The sequence below is a fragment of the Diadema antillarum genome, unplaced genomic scaffold (genome assembly GCF_040938485.1).
Source record: "Diadema antillarum isolate AM-2024a unplaced genomic scaffold, OU_Dant_1.0 scf00000008, whole genome shotgun sequence".
Taxonomy (NCBI): Eukaryota; Metazoa; Echinodermata; class Echinoidea; order Diadematoida; family Diadematidae; genus Diadema; species Diadema antillarum.
In genome coordinates this window covers 1,592,727-1,610,000 of record NW_027270897.1, presented here as the reverse complement: position 1 = coordinate 1,610,000, position 17,274 = coordinate 1,592,727, and the positions used below count along the sequence as shown (strand labels likewise).

Genomic DNA, 17,274 nt, shown 5'->3' with positions numbered 1-17,274 from the left:
AGGAATTGATATTAACATTCTATTGATAAACTCATTGTTAAAAGGAAAGTGTAATCAGCCATAGAAATGTGATTCAGCAGTGAAGTCAGTTCCTTTTCTTTCGACCAATCTTCTTTTCTTTTCGTCACTCCCGCTCTAAAAGGATTAACCGGGCTGACATACAGTGATGGGCATATATTAATCTCCTCTTAATGGCTGTCTACAACTTCTTGAAGCCTTTGTCTGAAGCGAAGATATCGATTCCTGCTCTTAAAAGCCTAAATTTTATCTGACCGTTTAGACACAGATGTATACAGACGAAGTTAACAATAGAGTGGAACAGCGATCGCCAATAAGAATAGATCGGTCGCCTGAAAGACACAACGACCCTAGCGACGGCCCGGGAGCAAAGGTTAGTTTAATATACTCTCCTGCCTAACTCTCCGCTTTCCCATGGCGCGCGACTTCCGAAGATACAGCATGCAGCAGGAACCAAACACAAGCGCGTATAGTTTTTCTGTGTTTTGTCGATACTAACCAACACATCTGACCTGCTGCATGTGAAGACTTGGTGTATGACAACTAAATGAATACGTAGCATTTCCTCCGGACAAACATGGGACTGGCGAACGTTGCTTGTCGTCTGCCAGTGAGTAAAATTACGTCGAATGTATCCACACAGTGAGGTCGGAGCGAGCTTCGCGCATTGGTGAAAAGTCGTCTGAACACGACGGGGTAAACATTCGCAACTCTAGATGTTTGACATTTTCTTCCATTTCGACCTCCTTATACGCCATAAAACGGAGTGGTGCTTCCATGGGGACAATTTCCTCTGTTAACGGCAAATATTTGAGCCTGTAAAATCTGCTGCACCTGGTATATACATTTCGAAGACAATCATGCAGTGATGAAGAATAGAATAAAAGTTACTTAGGAATACTTCCTTTTGAGATCGAAACTGATGAAGCCGCTTTTGCTGTTCGACACAGACTAAAGGATCGGACTGCACTTTGTTGGTATCATGGAACGGAGCGTCTGCTAACAAACTTACGAGCCCAGAGGAAAATGCATATATACATTTTCAATCTGCTTTTGAGTCTTTTATCGACAAATTGCTACATAGTCAGAGAGACATCAGAGCGGCTGTGCATTGGATCATAGACGGTGTCCCATTCATTCTGTTTCTCTGGAAAAGCGGAGAATATCAACCAGTCATGGTATTCATTACAGTGAAATATGGAGGTAAGTCAAGATCTCGACTAAGATGTAAGGAGAGTATATGTTGGATTGGGACTCACACGCATTTCTTGATTGCAAAAAAAAAAAGTATTCTTTTAATGACCACAAATTTGTTTCCCCCCCCCCCCCCACATACACACAGACATCGCCAATTATTATTTTTGAACATGTACTGTGTATAACACAATCTGAGCCTTAGGAGTACATAGATATTTAAAAACTTGGAAGTCATATGTACGATTAAAAGTAGACCGACAGCAAACACCTTATTTGGTTTGTTGCATTATTTCATACGTGGGTACTTCGATCTGCAGACGATAATTAGACTCCTCCAATTTCGGTAATTGCGAAACAGTTACACAAAGTGCATATGTACACACTGTCTCGTACAACGTAAAACTATCAGACGTGGGATATTTGTTCAAATTATGTTCAACAAGGTAATTGACTGGGCCTTATCGAAGTATGTACTTAGCCCCTTAATTATCTGCATTGCGTCATCATTTACGCGACCTTGCTCTACGCAAAGGACTGAGTGAGTGCATGTATAATTAATCACCATTTATGGTGTTACCGCTGTAATCATATTAATTATTACAATAATCATCTCTCTTTTTTCTGCTTCATTCTCATCTTTATGGTATAATTCATTTTTATGTATTCCATGCACACGTATGTCGGTGTCCTACTCACATTGTATTAAAAGCCTCGACACTGGTACAAAATTGACAGTAGGTTACTAATATAGTTTATAGGTGATACATTTTCGGGGCTTGTTTCCAATGAAATGGGACTCTGTCTATTGAAGGTGTATAATTTTGCTGATCTGATTCGATAGTAAGTGAATGATTTGTTTGTTCCTTTGTGGTGGTGTTTCAATTTTAGATCAATTTTAAAAATTGATGACAGAATTCACAAGGATCTTAACGTCTAAATTTCATTTACATGTATTTTGACTGTTGTGAGGTTATCCGAATTGGTACAGCTAAGATTCTGGTGACTTCAAATGACTCCTAACAACAACGCAATCAAATTTCAAAATATCATTGGAACTCTCGTAAAGGAATAAAGTCTTGCACAAAAATAATTTGATGAAAACATTTTACGCACAGGATTCATCTTATCATCACAGGTCTTGCGACCAGAGTTTTTTTTTTAAATATTAACTTTCATCTCTCATACGAATTGTTTTCACTCTCTGAATGTTTGAGGAAAGCATGAATGTGTCTATGTTCAAGGTTCCCATCAGCATGGCAAGAACAAATTATGTACAGTATAGAGTGGTCAATGTATACATTGACCACAAACTTTTGATACGTGAAGCTTGTAGTTGGTCCTCCCTCTCAATATCAACCATCTTTTAAAGGACGATATCTGAGGTAAGAATAAAAAGGGACAAAGCTTAGTTCAAATTTCAAACGCTTTTGGCTTTTATCTCTAATGATAATAGCGTCTATATCTATTGTTTTCATTCTTCAGAGCGAAGTATCTTTCAGTTTGAAGGTCTACAAGAAGGGGTATACGATTTGACTTTGACCATGAAAGGGACACTGCACATAGCCTCAGATATAAGCTCTATAGACTGGCGTAGATATTATCTACGTCAGTCTATAGAGCTTATAACTGAGGCTATAAGCTCTATACCCATATTTAAATGATTATGAGCCCATATGTCTGTGAAAGCAGGAGGAATAGCGTCCACTTTGAGACGTTGCACGTTGAGAATGGGGATCAACAACTTTGAGCACACGTTAAACACTTCACGTGCTGGACAATATCGCTGGATGTATTTCAGTAAACAACTTCAGACATATAAGGACCACTGTGTCAATAAACGTAATATCATGGTAATACACGACATGTGTATTAACCGAATTCCACCGCACTGTGGGCCAGAAAAGGGAGGCGAAGATACACAGTCGCCTATGTAGCCTATAATACACTCAGTATTCAAAGCTCACTTCTTTCAGCTTAGCATGCACTATCATTGATTGACAATACAGTACACTACCGGCGTTGAAGAGTTCCTTTGACACTGATTCTATCGATCAGGTAAAGCCGTGGTTAAGACACGTCCCCTTTTATCGCCGCGACATTTGGATGGGATCGATGCAGATCGAATACCTGCTTGTCCGACATAACACGTGACACGGTCAAGAAGACAGTGCAAACAGAATACGTAAATCATACACTGTAAAAACATCGGTGTTAGATTTAACACCATGGGTGTTGAATCTAACACCGATCAAACCTCAATAGAGGACCACACCCACAGGTGTAGAAAATGCACTGCGATGGTGTTGAAAAGTGTTCACCTGACACTTCGTGGTGTTAATTTGACACTGTCAACCTGGTGTTATTTTGACACTTTACTGGTGTTAATTCAAAAATGACACCACATGGTGTTGATTTGATATTTGTTGGTGTTAATATCAATGGTTTAACACCCGTCCAGCTTCAATAAAGGACCACACCAGCTGGTGTTACTGTGGTGTAAATTTATTTTCACTTTTTTTCAAAAATCTAGTATTTTAATGTAAAATTCTTGATCGTCTTGTTTAAATTAAAAATCAACAAGAAGTGCAGTTACTAAGAAACTCTTCAAAAAACAGTTTTATATTTGGAAATGACACCCGGAGGTGTTAATTTAACACCATAAATGAGCACCGAAAATTTAACACCAGCTCGGTGTTCACTATTTAACACCGGACTTTTTGCAGTGTACAAGCTGTGTGAATATAGGCCTGTATACATTGTGGTTATAACGGAGATACAGTGTAGGTATATAGACCGACACATAACAGAGAAATATATAAAATTACTCCAACAAGAATAGCCAATTTCAAAATCCTGTTACTATTTATTTTCAATTCTAGCTATCCACCTATAACTCCAATCATATCTTTTATGATGCGAGTATGTAGTCCCTTTAATCTCTTTCTTTCTTTAGTTTTTCTGGTTGTTTCTTTTACTTCTGGCTATTACTGCATTAAAGATTGTTATTGATTGCGACAACCCCCCCCCCCCCCGCCCCAAAAAGTCCCTTGTATAGGAGAATATTCCCGATAATCACCGCTTTTCACTAGATTCTATCTCCTTTAATCCACATTCTGTCTCATTGTCTCTTCCTGTGTTCCACTGTATACCGAGACAATGAAATCTTATCATGGTTTTGTTTTGATTTTGCTGTGCACACTGGCTTGTGCTATGTCCTTATCTCTTTATTGTGCTCATTATGATTATATTACGTTCTATTAATATTGAACGCAGTAAATGTATAGATGAATAACCGGACAAATTCACAGATTTCCTATAATGCTTTTAATGAGCATGGCTATAGGCCTACCGGTAAACATAGAGGCTAACAGATCCCGATTATGACATATAGGCTAGGGGAAAAAAAACAAACAAATCTGCGTTGATTTGTTATGATATTTATATAGATCTGGGCCCTGTTGCATAAAACCCTTACCGCTGGACTTACCGCTCCTTTCTAGCGGTAAGTCTTCAAATTAGCGGTAAATTTTACAATCCTTGATGCTGATTGGCTGTGACGCCTAATTTTGACGGTAGTTACCATTGAAATTCAATGGTAAGTTTTATGCAACGGGCCACTGTATTTGAAAAATGAAGAAAACTAAAAAGAAAGAGAAGGAGGAGGAAGAGGAGAATGAGAGATATTGAAAGTTACGTTGGATTCCATGAGTCTAACAATTATTAAAATCTTATCGTCATCGTCACTGCATAGATAAGGAAGAGTAACAGCCAGTTAATGTGTATTAACGTGGTGTTTGCAAAGTACAAGTGACCTTAAGGTCACGAATATGACTTAGGGGTATTTCACAAGGAATTGAAGTTGATCTTAAAAGTTATAGAAGATCATCTTAGAATTATGTAATGACATTAGTTTCCCTGTTCAGATATACTAAATGTTTTCAAAATCCACTTCAAAAATTATTTTGTCCTTTAATCGATTTTCTATACATACATGGCTGCATGAAAAAGACACACCCGGCATACCACAGAAATCTTACGTTGATCTTAGCTTTTCAAATCGACTTAAATTCTTTGTGAAACAAAAACTTATACAGTGTAGTTCAATTCCTTGCGACCTATATGGGTACAAAGGGATTCTCCTCATGTCCAATACCCAGTGACGTATTTCTACTCCCTTGCGATTATGAGTTGCCAAAGAAAGACGTTTTCCTTTGAGAGATGTCTTAATCCAAATTGCCATTGAAAGAACATTATCTTTATAGACTAGCCCCCGGGTAGCTCGTGTTTGACGCGCAAGTTTGAAACAAACAGCTGTGTCTTTGCGTGCAAGAATAGCAACGATAGTTATTCGATTATCTTTTCTGCTGGAAGCAAAACAAAATCAATATCCTTTGTTTTGTCGATTTCACGATGATTGCATTCACTTCGATATTCTCCACGGCGATGCTATTGATCCCTCTTTTGTTCTTTGAATGGGGCGCATATTTTTTACGTAAATCAAGTCTCAGATAGATCACTCTGTGTCGATAAATCGGCCATATAATAGCTAGTGTTTTCGAGTTAATGGTATCTTTGGTCCAAAGTCTAATATTCAGCCGTTCTTAGCCACCCTGTTACACTGTTGGGAATAACCGTTAGACTTAATTCACATGACCTCAGTATTATGGTCCTTGCAAGGTGGAGCTCTTTTCACGTTTTGAGTGACCTTTAAGAGGTAAGAGGTCCTCTGCCTCTGTAACCAGCAAGGTAACAGGATGCGAGAGATAAGCTAGAGTCCTGGGTATCCTCTAATTCTCACGCAAAACTTAGTCCAATCAATAAAGTTCGAGGAGAAAAAGAAGGTTCTAGTGACACATGTTCACTTCTCATAACACAAGGCCACTAAGCTGTATAGTCTGAAGTTTGACAAGAGATATTCTTAATCTCATTTACAACCTTCAGGTATAAAAGCGTAAGTTGAGATGGTTTGGAAAATAATGCCATTGACCTCTAAACTCGCAATCAGAAACCATCAAAACTTGTGACACTTGAGAAATGCCCACATTAGAACGCCACGATCGTGACAAACTTCAACAACTCACTTAACCAGTCTACATAGAGGCGTGTTTGCCTCTAGCAAACAGAAGGAACGTGCCTTGTAATTCAGCAGTACAGAGTCAAATACATCATTTGTTTGATGAAACAATAACAACAGTTTCATATATTAAAGAAACTCTACATAGAAGTCTTCTTGTGACCAGGTCGAATAGTGATTCTCACTGTCAGGCCCAAATCGAATAAAGACCCTCTCCCCTCCTCTTCGTCGTGTATTATTCATCGTATCTTTATGGGTGTGGAAATCAGTAACTACACGGTTGATAATAATAGGCTTCTTAGATACTTATTTGTAAAAAGAACAAACAAACATACAACCTGATTGAAGCAGATCATTTCACTTCACGTTAATTGAAATAGATCTTGATCATGAAACGGAAACAAAAACACAAACCGAAATGTACAGAGAAATTTGGCACAACTTAAGGGACCCAAAGGTTCTTTTCATTTTCTTTTTTGACAGAAAACTTCTGATTCAAAACAAGTCAGACCTTGGCCTTGTAGGCCTATACTTATGACGTTTTTGACATCATTTCTCCTTTTGAAAAGAGTATTTTCAGACACCAACACATCATTTATTCACATTATACGACTTGGCAACTATACGTTTTATACCAGAAATCACTTTGATACGGAGACCGACATCGTTGAGATATTGACGATTGCAACATTGGGACGTGATAACAAAGTCTCATGTGGTAATCTTCTGAACGTGCACCTTCTGTTCATGACTTGTAGTAAGATACTACAAAAAGCGCTGAAGGTGAATGCTAGGACGTCATTATTGTAGTGTATACACCGTAATGTTCATATACAATATCAGCGCGGACTTCTTGCGCTGGTCGGTTGGGTTTTTACCTTGATGCTTGAAGTAATATAAAATTGCGTGTGGTATTATAAAGAACGCTGCGCGAACAACAGCAGTATAACCTCTCATGTTTGTTTCTTGTGTGTTTTTCTATCCCCAGACAACCAGCAGCGGTTATTCAACCCTTTCTGTACCAGCCGAAACTTGTTGGAATGCATACGAAGGCAGTGTCATATGACAGAAGATAAAGGTATTGGGAATGAATTTAGAAAGAAATCATTGACCTCTATGTCAATTTGGCAACCAAAAGAACATAAAGTGTAAAATGTGAGAGAAAACGAGGAGAAGAAATTTGAACACACATATATAGTACGCAAATACACACAAGTCATAAATTATGATATTGTCATATATACTTACATAATACGTTAACATATTATGTTATGTAAATATAAATAAATGATATGTATAAATGATATATATATATGTATATATATATGATTCACGTATAACATTATGTGTTTATACCTTACCACGCCTAGTTGTATAAAGTGCATTTTGAAATACGTATACTTGTAGATGATAAACGTTTGTTCGATTGTATGGCTAAGCAGTCTTCAACTACTTTTATTGTATTGGAATACAATGTAGTTGTTGTTAGGTTTATATTTTCACTAGGACTTCCCTACGTTCTCGCTTTTTTTGAAGCTACGTTTTCCAAGATTAGTTTTATTTTCCTGCCCAAACGTCACCTGTTACATGGCTAGATTCATTTGAATACCTTTATGAATTTAGTCTCTTCCACATGATCTTGTGATGGACGTTGATATAACGATCGAGAATACACGAAAGTCAATGACGCTGGAATTAAAGTGGGGAAAGTTTTGCATTCTGGTCGATGATTATTCGGCGATTGTTACACGCTTCGCTGATTTCGTTAAAATCGAGAACAGAGAATGCTTCGCTCTAGCGGACGAAATAATCTCGAGCCTGATACAAAAACCCTTCAGCAGGCGACCGTCAAGCTAATCAAAACGTTATCCTGAATCAATGCCGTGAGAGACAGACAGGCACCTGCGCGAAAAATTTGGTTCGATCCCTGTTTCCATGGCAACCATGAATTGCTGAGTTTCTCCTGACAGCAATTTTTCAGGTGTTCTTTTTCTTTTATACTGAGCGCGACATGCAGGTAAAAAAGAATCACACGAGTTTCTTTACTTGTCAATGATAACCAGAGTTTGCAATTGTGAGAGTTGACGCTTATAGGCGATGTAGCTATGCAGTATCAATAGGCACGACGTCACTCTGGTCAGACAATGTTTTACTCGTGTAGGTGGTCATTTCAACAATGATATCTCGATTTGCGATGCAGGTTGAAATGTCAACGGCACAATGCAGTTATAATTATGTCAACCTTTATTAATAATTGAAGTTGTGTAAGGCCGGTCACTTTTGGAGATGGGGAAGCGTTTGGCATAATAATTATTTATGGATACATTTCGTACGGGTTACGATAAGTAGCCTCTACATACCTAAACTCGCAACGTCATCTTCCTTTATCGGGTTTTTTGATGGATCATAACAGGCTTTTTTATACCAATCTAATTACTTCATTTCAATTTATAACGAAATGTAATCAAGTCAGTACAAGAAACACAGTCCCTTTCTATAATTTCGTCTCCGCTTCATCACGTATTTGTGTAAAGCTTGCAGACTGTGGGGAACTTCTGTGGGGAAACTGTGGTATGTACATCGAATGAAAGATTAATTAAATAGAATTCAGCACAAATAGTGACGTCACAACTGAAAGGCTTTTGACGCAACAGAGGAGAGGCGAACGACTGAAATGGTAGCAGCAGTCAGTTAAATATTCAGCAGGTACATTCAGCGCGTTCAGGATGCACAATTTTCTTTCATTGAAGCGAGGAACCCGTAGAGCGCTACAGGTGATTTGAGCATTCTTTCGATCACGACGAGCGGTGCAATCGCAAAAAATCTTGACCCCCGTAGACCTGAATGAACTTCCTTGTCTATTTAGATCTTTGCAAATCATATGATATTTTCCGTCAAACTGAATACGTCATTCCCGACTGTCAAACGGCAATAATTTCATAAAAAATGGTTCATCGTGATCTAATGATTAATACTCATGCCCATAGTACGTACAGGGATAATCTTCTGTGTTTGTTGTATATTTAAAAGAGAATTATTTTTGTAAACAAAAAGTTTATGAATCATTTTTCCCTGTCTGTCCAATTGTCAAAATAATATTAGTATAGTGAATGTCACGCGTACAACGGCAAAAATTATGCCAATACAATAATGTTGACACCACATGTATGATAATAACTTACGGTAATGATAATCATGTAATTATGTAATAACGACAGATATATGTTCAAGAGTAACTGCTTCTCATAAGATAAAAACAGCGGCAGAATGGATAGCGGCGTAATATAAATCATGATATCGCCAGACTTTACGAGATTGGCAGTAGTTTAAACATTTTAACCTTAAACTCTCGACTGAGATCTTTAGTGCTATTGAATATCTTTATTCTTAAGTTCTTTAGTAGGTTTTTTGCCTTGTTAAAGGGAACATGTCAAACCCTTCACAAATTCTGTTGGGGTTCCAGAATCTGGGACGGAACCAGTCAAGCCTTAATTAATTTATTCTAAACCTGTCGGGATATCAAAACCTCTGACGAAACCTGTCAATTCCGTTACGAAATCTGTCAGGATTTCTGAAACTCAGGAACCAGTCAATCCTTACAAAATGTGTCGGGATTTAAAAATGTCGGAGGGAACCATGTCAATTCCATTACAAAGTCTGTCGGGATTTCAAAATCTCTATGGCTTATATAACAGAAGTAAATAAGTCATGTTTAACGAATTCATCGCTTCAAATTGATATGACCACACACCTTCTCAGACAATTTTGTTGAATTGAAATTAAAAAAAAATGATATGAAAGTAAAGATTTCTATCGTCTATTATACAAAAGTGATTCTGAGCTTGGTACAGTGTACCATTAAGAGAGACAGGTTTACAGCACTCACAGCTTTTTAATACGTAGCTCCCCCTCGCTTCTTCAGGAGAATACTGGTGCAGGTGATTCGAGATTGATTATTTCGCATGCAATGCACGCAATGTCTTCAGTAGTAGCAGTATATCGATCCTTGGGAGTTAATAATTAAAAACGAACCCTATGGAAAAGATTTGAGTTTACCCCCGTGTAGAAAACAAATCTGGGCTCTGCTGCATTCAATCCGAGATCAACCATAAGTGAAAATACCAAACGTAAGTCTCTGAATAACTCAATTATGATTGACTGACAAATGACTTATATTTGATTTCAACTTTTATGCAACAAGAACTTGACACTTGCTGACTGTATGTGACTGTATTATTATTATGTGAGGTTGGATTTACTCTGAGTTTGAATCTTATTTGCGCCCATGACGTCATCATTATATATCCTCAAATGTTCATGTGTGTCCAATAAGTAATTTGTATAGTGAAAGCAATGTGCTGACGTAAGATATCATTCACATGTTTTTTATTTCTGAACCAGTCACCTTGGATTTGTCGGATGGCGCTGGGAACGTGAAGAACCTCCATTCGGCGGACAACCAGCAATCCTACGCCAACAGCTTCCTACAGGGGCGTGAGACGTACTGGCTTATCAAGGTCGAAAGTAAGCGGCTACCATGGCAACAAACTTTCAGCCAATCACGACACTGAACATAGATCTGATAGTCGGAAGCATTCGCGTTATTACTTAACACCACGAATGATTGGATGGTCGAGAAACTGTCAGTTCATCGATAACGACATTTTCACACTTAACAGGTGAACTGTTCGTCTAAGAAAATCGCAGATATGTACTCTTCAAAGTCCATTAATTCATTTTAGTTATAAATTCAGTCGGAAATTGCTAATATCAGCAAAAACAACCCGTTCTGAATAAAAAAAAGTATAACCAAGGACAAAAAAATATGGTGATTCATGTACGACTGCAGCCGTTCATCCAGTGCTCTTGGTAAGAAAGAACATAAGATCAAAAGAATTACAACACTGTTTATCATAAATCCCTAGCATTTTGAAGTAAACTACGCGCAGAATAACTGACTATAAAGTATTCATATTCGCAGATCTTTTAAGCTAAACACATCACTCGCTTATCTCATTATTGTTTTACTTCAGAGGGAGCTACGGACCGTGATCCGACGAAATATTCCCTGCTGATTGATAACCCCGAAGAAACGTGTCCAGAGCTACTCAGTAAGTCACAAGATCATTCATTACCTGTAAATACAAATGTGCAAGTACATAATTATAATAAAATACATCATTATATTCTTTATATGTTTAAAGTGGTCCTGAAAACACATTTATTCAAAAAAAATTGCTCTCATTTGATGGCATCTTTCAGTCCTGTTTTTCCTCCTTAAACTGCATAGAGATGCAATGGCGTGATTATGCGTTATAAATACATCGTATTGTTATTATGAAAATCGAAAGAGATGGGGAAAGGTGATAAAGGTTAGAAGAAATAGAAAGAGTAATGAGAGAGCAAGAGAGCAAGAAATTGGGGTAAACAAACATGATCGTGCGGTATCAATACTTAGGACATAATTATAGAAGAACACTATGTAATAAAGGAATGGCATAGGAAATATCGAAGGGCCATACTTGATACTTACCATTACAGTTTGATGCACAATAAGCATAAGGTTAAGAATTTTGCACTTCTCCCTACCCTCCATCAACTCGTCTCTTTTCTCTTTTGTATTCCTCACTCCTTCCTCATTTTCTCATCTTTGTCTCCTATAATAGTCGTCTATTTCATCATTTTTTTCTTCTGCACATTTTTTTGCCTTCTTTATTCTTCCTTTTTACTTCCTTTACTGATGATTTGATTTCCTCTCATTCCTCCCCCCCCCCCCCCCCACAATTGCTATTAAATCAATTTTCAGGCGGAATTTTCCAGCCGATTCCCATCATTGCCATCATTGTACCGTATGTCCAAAAAAAAAAAATACAACGGGACCCTCGGCAATGATAACTTTAAAAATAGTGAATCAATCCAAATACAATTTCAGGATACGAAACTATAACTCATTGCCCACATCTTGCAGAAAACCCCATTCAATTTGCTTCAGTGGTCAAAGAGAAATGAGGAATTTTGTAGAGCATTTAAGGAATCTCTTAGCATTTAGACAGTTTAATCATATTGGGTGTTATCAATGCGAAAATCTGATTGTAATTTTTTCATTTTTTTATGGGGGGGGGGGGGGGGACATACTATATATTGACTGCCACGATGTATAATCAGCCCATTATTAGTCTTCGCCTTTCATTTTCAAATCTTGTCAGCTCGCCTACAAGATCTCTCGCGCCCTCAAGCGGTACTGAAGGGCAAGGACTCGTGGGTCAACGTCCGAAAGAAGCTGAACAAGACGAAGTCAAGCCTGAGTATCGGCCGATCACCTCGGGGCTCGTCGGGCAAGGGAAAAAGATGATGTCACGTGGGTAGAGAGAGAGAGGGAAAAAAATCATAGGGCGCGGAACTATGTCTTTTACATCATCGATAAAATTGGTATGCGAGATGTCGACATTATAAGTGAACGCTGAAAAGAACGGGATGCTGTTGAAATTTATTCGAGTATACACGAAGAGTGTGGCAGGAAACAACAGAAAGAAGACCGAATGAACAATAAAACACAATGGAATCCCTATGTGAGGGAATTATTGATGCCCTGTGCCAGAGTGACAAAAGTTGAACTGCATGTTTAGTGGAAACTGGCAAAGGTATAGATAAACGATGAACGTATGACAATGAACGCAAAAGCAGTGGAAATTGTGAATATTCACGTGCAAAAATTATTTTATGTGTGTGTTAGATCTTTTTTCATGTTTCAAATCAATGCACAAACTTTAACGTTAAAGACTCATTGTGAGATTATGTATCAATTAAGAATGGTATACTGATCATGTATAATATTGGCCCCTTTACTGGGTTGTGTACTAAGCATTTCATGATCACATCGCGGCGTATGATAACATTCTTTTAGATGTTAGGTTATTGAGGAAATGCATTCTAGCATTTTGTGTGCAATTTCCCCTTGGTGAGAAATAGACGTATAGTATTAAAGTAAGATTTTTTTTTTTGTTCCCGTTTTGAATGATGTATGACTGATACACACTGCCTTACTTCCAACAGAAACAGGACAGAAAATCAGAGTTTCTGTTCAATCCCTCATCGCATCAAAAGGGTGCCGTTCGTTATTCTGAAGGAGCGTTATTCCGAAGGTTCGTCAATCCGAAAATTAAATAAGGATCGTTATTCCGAAGGTTCGTTAGTACGCAGCTTCTTTTCGTTTTCGGATTAATTAACCTTCGGAATAACGAACCTTATCCCATCTTCGCCATTAACGAGTTACGCTACAAAAGTTCGGATTAACGAACACTATTTCATTTTCAGATAAACGAACATCAAGGTACCTGTAGAGGGAATATTGTGTGTTTCGTATTGACGAACCTTAATTTGCGGATTAACGATCTTTCGAAAAAACGAACATCACACCATCAAAGAACGGAGTGCGTTGTTGCGGACTTGGACTTCAGTTAACTAATCATTGATATAAACGAAACTATAGTAACCATTACGAAACTGCCATGGTAACACCCAAAACAATCACTCACAGCTGATTGTCTGTTGCCTATATTATACGATGTGGAAAGAACTTTGTGTATAGGATGTACAAGTACCCAATCTCAGATAAGGGAACCAAGTAGTATAAATTCCGTTTGTTTGTTTTTGTTGTTTTTTCAGGGCCGGCGGAACGTTTTCAAAAGTGTCCTCAGGTCCCCTTCCCTTCCATTTCCGGGTTTCTTCAGGTGACAAGCAAAAAAAAAAAAAAAAGAAAAAAGAAAAAGAAAAAAGGTGGAAAAACATAACCTTACCGCGCTCACTTTTCAAGATCTCTATCTATTTCTATTTACTGCCACTTACGTACTTCCGGGTTAAAAAAAGTGTGGGGGCCCAAAGTGATGACACCTTATGTATTCCTTTGTATGATGCACAAAAAGTGTGGGGGCCCCCACGGCCCCCACGGTTCCGCCGGCCATGTCTTTTTCAGAATCACGGCAGTTTCCGAACCGAATATCAGAGCCAAGCCATTCCTTCTTAAAGAATTCTGTGACACTTAACACGTCTTTTCATTACCACTATGGGATGCTCGATATGTGAAAATTGCCAAACTTTGTTGACGTGTTATAACTAACAAGAGATCAGTGAACAGTCATCATCACGCTAGTACACCATTTATTCTGAAACGGTTTATTCCAACACATCGATCTGTGGGGAAAATTAAGCATGACAAAATCTGGTCATTTGCATAATATTACATTTAAAGCATTGGACAATCGTATTTAACTGTATTTTTCTTTCATATCTTAATTTTTTAAACAAAATATTCGAAACAATTATAAGACTTTCTAGAGAGCTCAAAAATGTCACAAATCCGGAAACATTGTAAAGAAATGTTCTTTTAAAAATGTTACTGGTAGATGTGGAAAACAGTGGTCCTCAGGGGAGTCCACTATGATAGCCAACATTAGTTACTCTGATATACAGGACAGGTGGTACTGTTTCAGCCAAACTTTTGGTGAACTTTGGATGCTGCCATGGGAAACCTTTGGGAAAGAGCGATGTGCAGAATTTTATTGCAAGGAACTCCGATTGAGTACAATGTACTCGTAAGTTGTGTAATTATGTATTAGGACATTTAATCTTATTAATATGATAATTAGAATATTGGAATATTATACATGACATAGCATATTATGACAGGGTTATTGCTATATTCATGTCTATGCAACGTACATTATACATTATGTACCAGTAATTGATATGTTTATTGTGACACTACATATCAATTTCAGTGTAGTTGATTAAATAAAAAACAAACAATCATATCAGCCAAAAATCTTGGCCTTAGAGTAATCATTTTTTTCATACCAGACTCATCAGGAAATCATGCATATCAAATACAAACACACACACACACCACTCACATAATCACTTATATATACATGTGTATACATACATACCAACGGTTCATATATTTAATGATATAAGTAGTAGTAGTAGTAGTAGTAGTAGTAATAATAATAATAATAATAATAATAATAATAATAATAATGATAACGATAATGATAATGATAATAATAATAATAATAATGATAATAATGATAATAATGATAATAATAATCATTATTATTATTATTATTATTATTATTATTATTATTATTATTATTATTATTATCATTATTATCATCATCATCATTATCATCATTATCAAATACAGTAAAAACTCCAAATATAAACAAAACTTGGTGTTGACAACAAGGCTGCAGAGAACACCACAAAATACAAAATGGCATGGCAACATTGTCATTGTGACCAAATTAGAAACATTTATTCAACTATTTTGAGCTGATACTTTTATGAAAATATGCAATACCAGTTTTACATGTCATCTCTGAAAGTCACACACTAAACCTTGGTACATGTATGTCAAGGGAGCAGGGAACCTCCCTGATATGTCATACAGTTGCTATTCTGACAGGCAAAAAGACACATGTTTACCACATTTCTCTCAAACAATGCTGTCCCATTCATCAAAAAAACACCAAAATAATATTTGCATCATCACTTGCATCACACACACACACACACACACACACACACACACACACACACACACACACACACACAAACTATATCTGGAATACATTATAGCATTGGCCCTCTGCTCATTCAAATGTAACAGATTAAGAGTAACTTTTCATCTTGTCATTTTGAAACTAATCGTCTCCGACAAAGCAACACTCTCTATCGGGTAAATCCATCAAACACCACCAATATCATCTTTCTATATTCCCCAGGTCTCTACAATAGAGATACAGTGCACTCCCGTTACAACGAACACGGTTATAACGAAATTTCGCTATAACGAAGTAAATCTTCTGGTCCCAAAATTATCACCATTAAAGGCTATGGTAGAAAATTTGCTTATAACGAACACGGTTATAGCGAAATTTCCATTATAACGAAGTCTTTTCCGAGCGCCACCAACAAAGAAAAACAAAAGAAATGTGCTCGGTTATAACGAAATGCGAATTGCTTTCGAAAATACGTAGCGGAACAAGCATTTATAGCGTCTCTGCATGGGTGAACACTTCACACCACTGTGTGTTTGCTCCTTGTGTCACGCACAGTTTCTGAGGGGAACTTGCGTTTATTATTGTAATACAGTTATCCCATCACATTTCACATAGCTTTCCAGTGTATGATGAGTATTTAGCAAACATACTATAATATATATACGTGGTTCCTTGTTTTCGTTATATATTGTATTTGTTCGGTTATAACGAAATTTCGTTATAACGAAAGAAAACTGCCGGTCCCGAGCATTTCGTTATAACGGGAGTGCACTGTACAACGCAGCTGAAGGGTGGTGCAGGAAGATGCATGGCTTATAACTTAATATCATGATATGGCTATAGTCATTTTACAATCACTATTTAGCATTTCAAGTTAATAAATGATTGTTGAAAATAAATTTCACCTTCCGATTTTGTACATAGCACAGCATGACACTATTGTTTAATAAAGTGCCATTTCATCAGCATTTACAAAGTACTGTATAAACACACCAACAACACATACAAAGAAACATATCAGATCTCACTAATTATCAAATACATGTATTGATTTGGCACTAGTGAAAACAAGAAATTTGCAGAATTAGAAACTAGAACAGAGATTTCTTAAGAAGCTTCTTTAAACTGCCAAGTTTTTCTAGGAATCGGTCCAGACGTTGTCACTGAATTGACAAAATCTTGTAATAACAAGAGTAAGAGGAGATGTCACATTTTTAAAAGACATAAATGCACTAACGTCAACCATGAAGCATGAAATGGTTATTGACAACACACTTACACACGTCCAGCCACATTATTTGTCACTGCATATGATCATATAAGAACGTGTAAACTTTGAAATAGAAATACTGAAATACTGTTTTGCAGATGCTAAGTACCATTGAGATTCGGAAGGACCACACACAGCGAGGCATGAATGTTTTT

At 37.2% G+C, this 17,274-nt stretch overlaps 1 protein-coding gene across 1 annotated transcript; it reads left to right on the top strand.

Moving 5' to 3' along the window:
* Positions 1-1,193: 1,193 nt before the first annotated feature.
* LOC139717785 (uncharacterized protein CXorf65 homolog) lies at positions 1,194-12,641 on the top strand. Its single transcript, XM_071629288.1, has 5 exons — positions 1,194-1,221; positions 7,278-7,367; positions 10,691-10,813; positions 11,323-11,400; positions 12,496-12,641. The coding sequence occupies exons 1-5, from the start codon at positions 1,194-1,196 to the stop codon at positions 12,639-12,641; spliced, it is 465 nt and encodes a 154-aa protein (XP_071485389.1).
* The last annotated feature ends 4,633 nt before the right edge of the window (positions 12,642-17,274 follow it).